This window comes from Zonotrichia albicollis, assembly GCF_047830755.1.
Source record: "Zonotrichia albicollis isolate bZonAlb1 chromosome Z unlocalized genomic scaffold, bZonAlb1.hap1 SUPER_Z_unloc_1, whole genome shotgun sequence".
NCBI lineage: Eukaryota > Metazoa > Chordata > Aves > Passeriformes > Passerellidae > Zonotrichia > Zonotrichia albicollis.
Genome location: NW_027428339.1, coordinates 556,547 through 570,183, shown reverse-complemented (window position 1 = coordinate 570,183; position 13,637 = coordinate 556,547). Strand labels below are relative to the sequence as shown.

The following is a 13,637-nucleotide window of genomic DNA, read 5'->3' as shown; positions in this document are numbered from 1 at the left end:
CGGGCACAGCGTCACCCCCCGGGCACACACCGGGCACGGCGGAGCTGCCGCAGCGGGCCGGGGCCGCGGGCACAGCGTCACCTCCCGGGCACACACCGGGCACGGCGGAGCGGGGACAACGTTTGATTATTTGTGTGTACAGCTCCCCGGGCCGGGGCCGCGGGCACAGCGTCACCCCCCGGGCACACACCGGGCACGGGGGCGCCCGGCAGAGCGGCTCAAAGTACAACACGCGCGCTGGCCCGGGGAAGGCGATGGCCCTTTGCTACTGGCTTTTACACAGCGAATTTCGCTGCTTAACTCAAATAAAAGCATAAAATCCGTCTTTTTCTTGGTACTATTTATTGCGAATGTTGCAATGTCATGTAGTTTCAAACTAAGAGACTAAATGATTCGATAGGTAAGTCACATAATTAATTGGAAGACCCTTCCGTGACAATTATATATGTATATATATCAAAGCCATTCAAATGAGAAAATGCAACCTTGAAAATGAAGTAGAGGATTTAGTCCTTGCTGAACCATACAAGAATATGTGTATTTAAGTACTTTACACAAAGGAATTCTTGTGTACAGAAAAGTGACCGTGTTGATTATCTGATACAATCAAGTGCTTGTGAAATATAGTCTCTTACAGAAAGTATTCAATTTCTTCATGATTTAGTGATCTTCTTTCAGCTTGGAGTGCTCTCTTTCATATTCACAACTTGAAGCAGATAGTCCATCATCTAAAAAAAAGAAAAATATATTAGTTATAGACCAGTCCTGGAAAAAGTAATTCACTAAGATAATAAACCTTCTATAAGTTAATAAACCTAATAGATAACTGCTCTGTGCATTCACATAACAAACATATTCCTAATAATCTTTCTGAAACAGACCCCATTTGTCTTGGTTAGTGTAATAACCAACTGCCAAAGTAGGAGGAAAGTCATTCTCCCAGATAATTCTGTGTGCCATCTCATTTATATCCTGTCTCATTAGTGTGAAAAAGCCAACTAATAGAAACAATTTAAAGTTTATTTTCCAACTTACTTTTGCACCTAGTCCAAATTGCAGGAGATATTTGCCTCCCCTTTAACTACATTAACCGTAATTTATTTACAGAATAAAGAGCACGCAAGGCATTTACTGAAAATAAAATAACACAGGTGCACCACCCTAAGCCAAACCCCAAGAAGTATTGGGCTCATCTCTTCCATTTTCGGACTATTTGTGTGTTACAGCTATTTCCCTCCTCTGAGTCCTTTAGAAATAATTCCTCTATTTTTAAGAAATGTGCAGCCCAGTGTGAGCATCAGTGGTGATGCACTGGATGATTTGGGCTAATAAGAGAGACCCTGAGTTGAGTTACCTGAGGTACTCATCTGTGTTTACTTCTAGCTTTGGGGCTTCCTGATCCTAAATTTAAAATCCAAGCTTTACATGAAATCAGCTAAATTTGAAAGCACCCGTGAAGCAGAGTTGTTGGAGCCAGTTTGTTCCAGCACAGGCAGCGTTTGCCGTGTGCAGCAGGTGGAGCACGGGGCTGCAGGCAGGGCAGGCTGCATCTCTCACGGTCAGTGCAGGGGAGCTGCAGCCCTCGGAGGGCACGTGCTCCTGGCACAGCCATTCCACAGGCTGGCAGCAGGGCTCATCATTTACTGCTTTGGTCACATTCAGTGCCGCAGTCCAACAGGCCACTGCACAGGGAACAGTAACCCGCTGCAAATCTGCTATCTGGCTCCTCCGAGAAAAAGTTTCTGCTCCAAACTCACATGAAATATGCCTGGAAAAGTATTTCATGCCAAGGACAAATTTTCTGGACACGCTGTGCCATCATCCTCAGCTTCCTGTAGCTGGTGGACACCTTCCACAGCTGGGGTACAGCAGCACCTTACCCCAAGGTGTTACCTCACCAAAGTCTGTGCACATGAAACATGTAGATTTGTCATGGCCTGACAAATCTACACAAAACTGGCCAGTTATGTGTTTGTACCACAATGCACACTACAGGGAATGTCCATTCCCTATATCAGAGTTCCACCTTTATAAATAAGGCCTCTTTTGTTCAAAATAACTTTAAAATGAAAAATAATTTTCATTATTTAAATGTTTAGGAAACTATTGCGGCCCTCAAAAGAGTAAAGCATATTCCTTTTGATCTTCATGTTTTCTTCATCTAGAAGGAAGATCTCAGAAATACCTTAAATTTCAGGTGCTTTCTTGAAGCCAAGGGGAAAACAGGACATCATATCCTGCCTAGGCTGTGTATCATCAGATGCTCATGTCCAACAACATGAAAGCACAGTTACAGCTCCTTTCATTAGATTTCACTTCAGCGTGGAGACAAAGAAACTGTTGAATGATGGGCATCAAAGGTTCTATGGCCAAATGAGGTTCTGCAAGTTGTCCTCTGTCTTAGTCACAGGAAAAACATGAGCTGGTTTTTAATAATCCTTGCAGAAATCTGCATGCTTAAGGCAATAACCTGATTACTCCATAAGGATGTCCGATGTCTGACCACAGAAATGTGGATGTTAATTTACGGTGGAAGTACACACATATGGGTATGATTCAACTTACCGGAGGCAACTTCCAGCCCTCCTAAGCAGGATTTATTGACAGATACTTTTAGAAGTCAGAACATTTCCCTCTTTACATTAAATAATGGAATTTGTTCATTTAATTTGATTACAAAGCTGCACACTGTAGAACTGAAGATGGAATAAATAGTTTTGCTTTTAGATAGTATTAATAATCAATTACTATGATGCATCACTGTCACAGAGCTACAGCCAGAAAGAAACCTGTGGGCAGCATTCATATCACTGTGCGAGAGACTTAAATCTTAGCTTAATTTAAAGGGTAAATTTTTGCCCACATTCAAATAAAAGCCTAAGTACTCACTGATTTGATTGCACCAGGATTTCAGGAGGGAAACAAGGCTGAAGTTAGCCCAGGAATATTAATGACATCATATTGCAGTAGAATACGGGAAGGAAAAATTCTTCCCATTGATACCTTTAAGAGGATGTATTAATCTTTTTATTCCATTTCATGGTCACCCAAAAGAATTCTGAAGCTTTATCACCATGACTGTGTCTGAGGTATTATAAGGAAAGGAATGTTCTTGTGGATCCTGTGATTTACATTAGACCCCCAACTACTTTCTGTAAAACCTCACTGTTATCCTTCGCAGTGTATTTTACAGGATTTCCCAAAACAATAGGGATTAATCTGTTCCAAAACCTTGTTGTCTTGTGCAACAGCACTAGGAAGCACATCAGCTTCAGGGATGAGGGCAGCTTATCAGTGACCCCAGACTCCTTTAGCAAACCCAGGAATGACCACAGCAACAGCCAGCCCCATGGGCTGGAGAAACGGCAAAGGAAACAGGGACAAAGCTGGGACCAGAAAACAATTCTGCAGCCCTGTGGCTTTACTTAGCTCAAGGCAGAACATCCTCAGTGTGATGTGGTTCCTCCTGCCCTCACACTTGCCTTTCACACCAGCTTGGCTTTGCTGGGCAATATGTGCCGCTAATGTGAGAAAAGAAAGAAAAAGAAAAAGAAAAAGAAAAAGAAAAAGAAAAAGAAAAAGAAAAAGAAAAAGAAAAAGAAAAAGAAAAAGAAAAAGAAAAAGAAAAAGAAAAAGAAAAAGAAAAAGAAAAAGAAAAAGAAAAAGAAAAAGAAAAAAGAAAAAAGAATGGCCCAACCAAGCAGCTGGAAGGGAACCCAGGCACTAAAATCTGCCGAATGCATGCCGTGTTTGTGCCCACTAGTAAATGAAGTCACCAAAACTACAATCGGTGAGTGACAATCTGCAATCAAGAGAAGAGTCTTATTGTACTGAATGTCTAATACATGAGATGCGTTTCTGCTGCTTTTCTGAACAATCCACCAGTCAGAGGAAGCTGATATGATTCTGTAAACCAAAACCTGAACACATGGAGCATCTTTACAGGCTTTATCTTACTTACATGTTTCCAACTGCTATTGTCATCTGTTTCCCAGGTGTTCCTGGTATACCAGGGGAGCCCTCCTTTTGAAAAGTGACCACTTTTATTTTCATTCCTTTCCAGCAGCCTTAGCAAATATTTTGAGATTTCTTCCCACTGCAGATACTCTTCCAGCTGCTTGATATTTTCAGGTAATGCTGGAAATGGTGTCTTGTTTTCTTCTTCAAAACCATAAGGAAAATCTCCAGTGCTTTTTTTCCCCATTAAATGTCCTGCAACAACAATTAAAGTAGCACAAAATTAACCAAAACAGGTAAAAATTTGATTGTTCAAACATCAGTGGGACTGCTACTGACTGAGGGAAGGGAAGGGAAGGGAAGGGAAGGGAAGGGAAGGGAAGGGAAGGGAAGGGAAGGGAAGGGAAGGGAAGGGAAGGGAAGGGAAGGGAAGGGAAGGGAAGGGAAGGGAAGGGAAGGGAAGGGAAGGGAAGGGAAGGGAAGGGAAGGGAAGGGAAGGGAAGGGAAGGGAAGGGGGTAGATAGTTGTAGCACTACTGGGAGTGAAGGTTTTGTCAGTGTCATACTATTAATTTCTTCTGTCTCTTGTACAAGTTACATGGTCAGAGAAATCGTGGCTGAGAGAGGGGCAGCGATTACCAAGCGCTTTGTCTGGAGATAGAGAGAGGCTCTTGGTCAGATTCGCTGCAATAAAAGCGGACGGAGAAGCTGAGGTTTAAGACCAGCCCTGCCTCGGCACGGGACGCGGCAACCGCGCGTTCCGGTGCCTTTGCAGGAGCTGAACCGCACTTACCCACAGCCCAGTGGCTGCCGCGGGGGTAGATCTTGGTGAGCGCGGGGGTCCCGCCGGGCTGCAGGGGCGCCGCTCCGCCCCGCGCCGTCAGCAGTGCCAGCAGCGCCAGCAGCGGCAGCGCCGCGGGCCGCCCGCCGCGCATCCTGCCCCGCTCGGTGCCGCCCGTGCCGCGCTCCGCTCCGGCTCCGCCAGGGCTCCGCGGCGCCGCCCGAGCCGCCCCCCATTTATCCGGAGCCGGCCCGCGCGGGCGAGCGGAGCCCCGCGCCTGGCGCCTCCTCACGGGGCCGCTCCCGCCCCGCGGGGGGAGCGAGGCGGTGCCGGGGACAGCGGGCGGTGCCGGGGACAGCGGGCGGTGCCGGGCCCGCGGGGGGAGCGAGGCGGTGCCGGGGACAGCGGGCGGTGCCGGGGACAGCGGGCGGTGCCGGTGCCGGGGACAGCGGGCGGTGCCGGGCCCGCGGGGGCAGCGAGGCGGTGCGGGGGAGCGAGGCGGTGCCGGTGCCGGCCCGGGCGAGCCGCTCTCGCTCCCTTCGCAACACGGACGCGTCCCGCCAGTCCGCGCTCCCCGCTCCGCTCGCCGGGGCGCGGCGCTGAGGGCGGCCCGGGCACCTCGGGGCACCGGAGCTCCTCGGAGCTGCAGGGGGCGAAGCCACCGCCACCCTGCGCGCTTCGGTCCGGCTGCCCCCCCTGGGGCAAAGGGCCTCCCTGTCCCTCTCTGGAGCAAAGTCTGGTGCAAAGAGCTTGTCTTAATTCCCAGCTTCACCTAAATCTCCTGTCACAAGTGACAGTAAAGTGGATGCGCATTTACAGAACTTTCTGCTTTCCCCGCACAGGGACCCTGTAAACTTTGAAGCCCTTGAGGCACCTGGAACTGGCCAGCTTTGTAGCAAATGGATGAAAAGAATTCCAGCCTGAAGAGGCAGTGCAGGGAAAAGACAGAGACCGTACATGCCTGAAAGGCCCTGAAGTGGAACACTTACAGTGGTTTCACGATGGGATTTGAAGCCCTGATGTGCCGTTTGTCACCCAGGAGAACAGCAGGGACAGGATGAAGCCACGGGTAATGTGATGATTTTGCTGTCTAGAGAACTACGGCAGGAACTGGGATACACAGAGAGCAGAGCTGACTGTAAGGAACTTGCCAGCTCCTCCAGCTAGCCCCACATGACTGGAACTGAACTATCCCTACTGGAAACTCACACGGATGTGAATTAACATAATTTCCAAGCAAACTCTTGTACAATTCCTTTTGAAGTAAATCCTGTATCCTGCTGTATTGAGCCAAATTGTCCCCTTGTTTAGTCACAGTTTGTTTAGTCTTCTTTTACTGATTAATGTGATTCATTCTTTTCTTTTGGTTATTAATTATGCATTCCTGCTTAATTCACAACAGTATTCTCACGCCTCAAGTTGCACTGTGCAGTACAGCGACCGACATGTGCTCTGTGCTGAGTGACAGCTGATCAAATAAAATATTGCCATCCAGAGAAACTTCTAATTGTTTGGAGCAATTAAGGCAGGAAATTGAAAAATTCAGGAAATTGTCCATTTTCAGAAAACAAAACCAAAACCAATCAAACATGAATTCTTACTCAGTCCCAAATCTCTTGTACTGAAAATACCATGCAAACAAATAAACCCTTCTCATACGCTGTATAGGTACTATTATTATTGCCTTTATTATTTATTTACTTGTTCATAAGGATTTATTCTAATTCTTAATTGATTACACTTCTAAGAAAAATAGTAACTTGATTATATAGAGAAATATTATTCTGGACCCCCCACAACAGAAAAGGAACCAGGTACAACCAAAGGATGCTATGAACTGTGAGTGACTCAACTCACTCAAGACAGTATTTCTCTTTAAGAAGCCTGATAACATCAGTTTGTTTTAAATATCAAGGAACAGCTCCCTGTTTTAAAATACCCTTCACCTTTTCATATATACCATGGCAAAGCAAATGTTGCTGTGCTTCTTCATGGCAGGAAAACATTCATGGTTTTTAAACGCTATTACCATGATAACACTTTAATCCGCTTCCTTTACATTTTAGACAAGCATCATTGTTCTATCAGCAAGGCGTGTTTGCTGGCTATAAAAAGGGACAATATCGGGATGGTGTGCCTTTCATCATTGTCTTTGTAGGGGTGCTGGCGTTACACGCAGCCAGGATGTGTGCACAGAACAAACACTGGGGGAAGCCTGCCTCCAACGCAATAACGGGCGTGATCACCGAGGAATACTCTGTAAATGTTGAAGATGCTGAATAGACTAATCTCCAGCATCTCCAACCCGCACTCAGGGCAGGTGTTCTGCAAATAACCTCACCATCGACTCGGTGCAGCAACAGCTCCCTGAAGAACTGAAGACATTTCTCAGAAAAGAGCTCCGCAACTTTACAGAGGCTGAATAATATGAAATAATAACATTTATTTAATAAGGCCCAGTGTAAGGTAGCTGACACTGTTTGTGCTGCACTTTGGGAAGCCCTGGACAGCTGAAGCTAAAGCCCAGTGATTGCTCACTGCACACTGAACTTGTGCCAGGCTGCTGCGGCAGCCACAAGTTTGGGTTTATGGTTTTTGCAGCGGAGGGGTTCCATAATTGGAGAATTCAAATGTGAAGCATTTATGGACACGCCTGTGGACTAGAGCAGCCTACAGGGACCATGCAGCCCGACAGCCTGAGCCCTTCCAGGCTGCCCCAAAGCTCAAGGGGCTGTCCAAGCGCTCCTGGAATGCTGAGCCTGGGGCACCCACCCTCTCCCCTCTCCCAAGGGAGGCTGTTCCAGGTCTGAGCACCCTCTCAGAATGGAAATGCTTCCTGACCCTCACTCTGATCCCCCTGGCACGGCTCTGAGCCACTCCTCTGACTAGATGCCACTGTCACATTGGCCAGCTGCAAAACGTCCAACTGCACTCTGCAAGTCAGGGCTGACTGTGCTCGCACTGGGGCAGGTGGACAGCATAAATCTGGATTTCAGCAACACCAAGAGAAAGAAAAAAATCTTATTCCACATACACTGTCTCCAAAAAACACATTATTTTTTCTTAACAGGGATGATACACTTCCAGGAAGACTGCATTAACGATCCCGACATTATTCTGCCATGCAATTTATTATACTCAATTTTATTTCTATATAATTTGACACAAAATAAGTAATTTTTATAATACAGTTGGACATGAAAACTGCTTAGTAGGACACAAAAGAAGTAATATTACTTGGAGAAATTCAGCAGTTGTCTGCTGAGCATGAGCTGTTGCAACAGAAAAGGTGTCATTATTGTATAATAGAGTATTTTTGCAGAGGTAAGGGATTACAGAAGAAACAGAACTCCAGAGGAAAAAAGCATCATGCTGTTCCTTATCAAAGGTACAAAAACAAAGCTAGCAAGGAAAACAAGTTTGCTTTGTTGAAGGTGCAACACTGACATTTGAAGATAAGAGAAAAATACCAAATTTCATAAAAGACAGTTATCAGGTAAGTTTTTAAATGAAAAATCAATTTCACGTTTAACACTATTTAGGTGTTATATGATAGGAGAGAATAATACATTCTCCAAACTGGCACAAGAGTTCTGGTTTCCCCATCTTGGCAATACCCCTGAAGTGTACTACTGTGCTATTCATTCAGTAATTTACAAGTGTTATTAGAGCCCCAGAAAACCTTTTTGTTGGGTTAGTTGAAGAGCTAGAACACAAAAGGCAGATGGTCAACAGCCTGAGCGCTAGCAACACACACAGTCCCTAAAAACCAGGCCTCTGAAAACCAGGCCAACCTGGGCTTTTGTCCTTACCCCGTGAAGGAGCAGGTTTCAAATCCAAGGAAAAAGCTCTGAGTCCCCACTGCTCAGCACCAAGCCAGAGTGGAACTCCCCTTCCTGGCTGTTTCTGGCAGCCACAACAGGCACAAGTCTGACCAAACTCCCACAACTTCCTACCTGTTCACAGATTCTGTGTCCTTACAAGCACTGATGCAAACAGCATGTCATGTGGAGAAAAGAGGGCACTGACAGATTAAAAACAACCCCCAGGACAAACAGGAGGGCAAAAGTGGGTTCAGATGCTGCACCAGTCGGTCAAACCCACTGTGGCATGGCAGGAGAGCCCCTGGCTGCTCCAGCCCCCTAAACCAGTGCCAGGCTAGCTGAGAGCAGTCTGCAGAGGGTGGTAAATACATCATTTGTAATTAGCCAGCAGCCAACAGCTTCGCTCATTAGGTGTCATTTATTTAGACAAGACAAAAGCTCGCACAGTTTTGTAACCGTATACAGAAATGAAACCATCTGAAATATATTAGTTTTCTCCCCCTGTGAATTTCCCTTTGTTCCTGTGTTTAGGATTCCCTCTTGAGCAGTACATATGCTCCCATCACTGCCAGGAGAGCATACTGCAAAGAAACACAGAACACAGACTCGTTACAATTCCTCTCTGCTGAGCTCTGAAAGCACAAACTGTTCAAAAGGTGCCCTCTCAGACATCACACTTTGCACAATTACAGAGCTCTGGTCCTACCAAATTGCAGGAAGATTCTAAAGTGATCAAATTCATCATAACCGGGCATCAAAACTGCATACACTTAACTAACAACATTCTAACAAATGACATGTTTTCAACTCCTTACAAACAACAAATTCTACTGCCCAACAGTAAGCAAGGAAACCCAGCTCATCCTACGTTAGGTACCAAACCCCAGACACAAATTTATTAACATGTATGCTTAGAGGCAAGGTTCTTGTTGTGTGTACTTGTTATTTTAGCAATTCAAGTATTCAAAATGTCAGTATACATACCTTAAATTTTGGGTAGTCATTCATTATTATAGTTACCATTCCTACGTAGGGCAAAAACCTGTAATTGATAAAACAGGTGAATGCAAAATTAACCCTCAAACATTACATGAAAGTATTTTAATGTTACTCAGTCTGGAATATTTCAGTGCAACCCCATAATCTATGCCTAATGAGGATCTGAATAGGAAGTAAAAAATTCATTACTTTTCCTTAATCAAAGTTATCTGAGAAAATCTGAAGAGACTTCAGCTCAACTGAAGGAGAAAGAGGCAAAGTCAAAAGCCCAAGGCTTCCATAAAATTCCTGTGGAATGCCAAAATAATTTCCTAGAAATTCTCAGCAATCACAAGGAGAAGCTGGTTAATATTGTATTCTCAGGTGAACTATTTGTTAAATGCCCCCTTTTTCCCCCCCACACTCCACATCAGTCTGAGGACTACAGGAAGCAACTTTTCCAGGTTTTCTTTTAAATTACATTTCTATCTAAGAAATTTTAAAAATACATCAGATCTGGTTTGTATCAACAGCAGAATGGATGTAAGAGCTATTTTTTCTCTTAAATTACAAAGTACATTTTGCTTTACTTACCCTCTTGCTCTTCCAACAACATCTTTCTTCTCTAACCAGTTCTGACCTTCTTTGTACAAGCCTCTATCATCAACTTCATTATTATCCCCTTTAGTCAGAAATTTGATGTTCCCATTTCCTCTAGAAGGCAATGAGGTGATAAACTAAATAGCACTTAATCTAAAAATCTCAATTAACATCTACAAAGCAAATGAGGATGAAAAGCACTACAAGATTAGATAACAATGTTTGCTCTCAGCCCTGCTTATTGAACAACCACCATTAAATCATTAACATTACAGACTTTACTGACTTTATCTATCAACAGATATTAGCAAGAAACATTTTTTACAACACTCCTAGATTGTCAACTGATGTAAGCAATTACACAATGGGCACGGAAGGGACATTGTCCATCCAGGCACTAAACTTCCCCACCAAAACCCTGTGTGTTTATCAGCATCTTCGACAGAACACTAATCAAATAAAGTTCTTAAGTTTACAGTGTTCAAATGAATTTTGTTCATTAAGTACTAATATCAAGAAATGAGGACTTCTCATAAAGACAATTTAGGTAATAAAAAAAATTAAATAGGCGGTTCTTGGAAATTTTGAAAAAGCATGGAAGAACAGATGTTACTCAAGGGATGAACACCTTCAGTTCATGGAGCAAGCAGGTCAGGGCTTGCCACCTGCAGCCTGGCTTTTCCCTGTGCAGGGCAGGGAGCAGAGCTGTGCTTTGGGAGGAGCCATTGAGCAGGGCAGGCATCTGCAATCCCGGCCACACCAAGCCCTCTTCTCCCTGCTGCTGTTCAGCAGGAACTGCCATGGGCAGTGTGGCCAAGGGACACAGGAAAAACAAGGGTCTCCTCTTTCACCCTGAATCAAACTTGGAAAACTTCAGTCAGCAAAGCTCACGCACCGTCAGGCTGCACCCTGACTGTGAATCTCCACCTTCCATGAAAAATCTGCTCTTCCAACCAAAATCCCTGTTGCACCAGCAGCAGCACAGCAGCACATTCTGCTCCCACGCACATTGCTGCTGCCAGGACTGCTCCTGGGCACAGCTCCACCTGCTCCAGCCCTGAGGGAAAGGTCTCAGACCCTCACAAAGAGTGACACAGAACTGGGGACACAAGCGGATCACATCCTACAGCTGAGCTTTCCCCCACTGCTGATCCTCACGTGCCTCTCTCACACACTAAACCACAATCAAACCGACACCGAAAGCCATGGGCAAGGAAAGCAGCTTTACAAACAAAAAAACACCAAGTTGCATTACTTTTCATGTACTTTGATAACTCTGTGAACTATTGGAATGTCTCTGCCTTCAACTTTAAAAACAACTATTTCACCAGCTCTGATTGGGTCATCATGGAAATTTGTTAGGAACAGCAGGTCTCCTCTGTGAAAAGCTGGCTCCATGCTGCCACTACAAACAACAAGAAAGAGACAGTTTGTTGGCATAAATGAAAGAAGCACCATGAAATCAAAGAACATTTAACTCTTACAGATAAACCCACAATTTTAACAGAGATCTGCAGCCTCACCCGTTCAGTAACACTGCCCAGACCTTTAACAGAAACCAAATCCCAGAAAGCAATCTGCAGGGGTTTGCCCACTGAGTGAAGGAACTTAGGTTTTCAAAGGTCTCACACATTTACTGCTCCTACAAACCTCAGTGGGAACTGGGCCATGGCTACTGACACTGTGACCTTTGCCAGAGCCCAAACACAGCCAGGAGAAAGTGAGTGTTTGAATGGGGGACATTTCAAATTCCAACTGTATCCCAGGGGAAGGGGGAGGAGACAGAAGGCACAACAACATCTGGACTTGAAGCAGAAAGCCTTTCCATTGACTCACCTGAGCACCACAACAATGGGGCTCTCACTGCCAGTCACCACGATCAGCCCTTTCCAGATCATGAGGGCAGAGGACACAATCATAGCAAAATTTAAGACTTGGTAATATAGCTGTGTGAAACAAGAAAATTGGGTTTTAAAGGTCCTGTATTGTATTTAGAAGCACAACAACATAGAACTTTAACTCAAGTGCACCACAAATTCTAGGCTTTTAAGGTAGAGTCTCATTCCAACACAAGCCTGGTAGCACAGGTTGCCATGTCAGAATCCTCCAAGCTCCAGCATAAAGCTGGAATCCTCTGCGTGCCTTAGTCTCGGGTTAATCCCCCCTGAGTGTCAGTGACAGCCGCAGACACTCTGAGGAAGGCTCACAAAGCCGGGAAGCGACCTGGCAAACGCTGGAAGCCGGCTGGGTGCCCCGGCCCTGCCTCCCCCCGTCCCTCCCTCCCCAGCTCGGGGACACTGCGAGGGACACCGGGCAAAGGCAGAGGCTGTCCTTCTGAGAGCGACTTTTGTTTAAAAAGGGCGGCCGGAGGAGACGAGGGACGACAAAAGATCATTTCCTGCAACTGTCATACTGAAACTTCTTCTCTAGAAAATCACAGATTTGACTTTCTGCCCCCCAAATGCTGCTGCCCGCCAGCCCTTCCAGCAGCGGAGGCGCGTTAACCACACTCCTTCATTTTCTGTTCCCTTCCTGGGCAGCACAGGGGGACAGAGGTGGGAAGGACCCTGTCAGCTGCCGTTTGCGAAGTGCCGCTCCCGGTGCGGCTGAGGGCCCGGTACCTGCCGCTTGTTCATGCGCCGCAGGTCCCCGAACAGATCCATGGCGGCCCCGCCGCGGCTCCCGCGCTCCGGGCCCGGGCCGCCCGCGCCCCGCGCAGCGCCGGCGATGGCAGCGGCACCCGCGCGGCTCTCTGGGATCTGTAGTCCCCTTTCTCTTCTGCCCTGCTGATGCACAGGGGGTATCCGCCGCCAGGTGAACCATAACTCCCAGATACACCGCGGCGAAAGGTCCTGAGGACGAGGCCCCTTGCTTGTCACAGCTGGAGGTGCCTGAGATGCTGGCTGTACCGAGGGACCGTCGGTGAAAGCTCAGACCCCTCGGCTCGGCAGAAAGAGCCGCATCCGCCCGAGAAGCATCGGGACGGCTGCGCCGCTCTCCCGGGCGCGGAGAGTCTTGGGCCAGGCGACTGTCGCGGGCATCCCGGGGCCGCCGCAGCGTGTGCGCAGCTGATTGGCGGGAAGGGGGGGGCACTGGGGGGCGCGCGCGCTCCATGGGGGGCGCGCGCCGTGAGGGGCGGGCGGCGCTGTCCGCCAGGGGGCGCTGTCTGCCAGGGGGCGCTGTGCAGAGCGCGGGAACGCCGTGAGGGGCCGTGAGGGGCCGTGAGGGGTCCTGAGGGGCCGTGAGGGGCCGTGAGGGGCCGTGAGGGATCCTGAGAGCCCGTGAGGAGCCGTGAGGGATCCTGAGAGCCCGTGAGGGATCCTGAGAGCCCGTGAGGGGTCCTGAGGGGCCGTGAGGGGCTGTGAGGGGTCCTGAGAGCCCGTGAGGAGCCGTGAGGGGTCCTGAGGGGCCGTGAGGGGTCCTGAGGGGCCGTGAGGGGCCGTGAGGGGCCGTGAGGGCCGTGGCGGCGGAGGGGTGCGAAGGGAGCGAGCGGCACGG

The 13,637-nt window shown here is 47.4% G+C and overlaps 2 protein-coding genes across 3 annotated transcripts; both read right to left on the bottom strand.

The window, feature by feature from the left end:
• Positions 1-325: 325 nt before the first annotated feature.
• On the bottom strand, positions 326-5,067 carry GRP (gastrin releasing peptide). Its single transcript, XM_074533809.1, has 3 exons — positions 4,750-5,067; positions 3,962-4,212; positions 326-728 (listed from the first exon to the last, which is right to left on the bottom strand). Exons 1-3 carry the CDS (start codon positions 4,889-4,891, stop codon positions 675-677), a joined length of 447 nt encoding a protein of 148 aa, XP_074389910.1. The 5' UTR covers positions 4,892-5,067; the 3' UTR covers positions 326-674.
• Positions 5,068-7,727: 2,660 nt separating this feature from the next.
• Positions 7,728-12,977, bottom strand: LOC141727329 (signal peptidase complex catalytic subunit SEC11C). Of its 2 annotated transcripts, none has more exons than XM_074533807.1 (6): positions 12,765-12,977; positions 11,976-12,085; positions 11,395-11,544; positions 10,134-10,253; positions 9,546-9,603; positions 7,728-9,142 (listed from the first exon to the last, which is right to left on the bottom strand). In XM_074533807.1, exons 1-6 carry the CDS (start codon positions 12,960-12,962, stop codon positions 9,089-9,091), a joined length of 690 nt encoding a protein of 229 aa, XP_074389908.1. In that variant the 5' UTR covers positions 12,963-12,977; the 3' UTR covers positions 7,728-9,088. The 2 variants fall into 2 exon arrangements, with proteins under 2 accessions (XP_074389908.1, XP_074389909.1); XM_074533808.1 differs by having other exon boundaries at positions 12,761-12,920.
• Between the last annotated feature and the right edge of the window lie 660 nt (positions 12,978-13,637).

Coding starts and splice junctions, on each gene's coding strand:
- LOC141727329 (XM_074533807.1), bottom strand. CDS start 12,962: ATGGTTCACCTGGCGGCGGATACCCCCTGTGCATCAGCAGGGCAGAAG. Junction 10,254..11,394: donor GTTATCAAAGTACATGAAAA/GTAATGCAACTT, acceptor ATTGCCTTCTAG/AGGAAATGGGAACATCAAAT. Junction 9,143..9,545: donor ATGACTACCCAAAATTTAAG/GTATGTATACTG, acceptor GTTTCTTTGCAG/TATGCTCTCCTGGCAGTGAT.
- GRP (XM_074533809.1), bottom strand. CDS start 4,891: ATGCGCGGCGGGCGGCCCGCGGCGCTGCCGCTGCTGGCGCTGCTGGCA. Junction 4,213..4,749: donor CGGCAGCCACTGGGCTGTGG/GTAAGTGCGGTT, acceptor TTGTTGTTGCAG/GACATTTAATGGGGAAAAAA. Junction 729..3,961: donor ACAATAGCAGTTGGAAACAT/GTAAGTAAGATA, acceptor TCTTTTTTTTAG/ATGATGGACTATCTGCTTCA.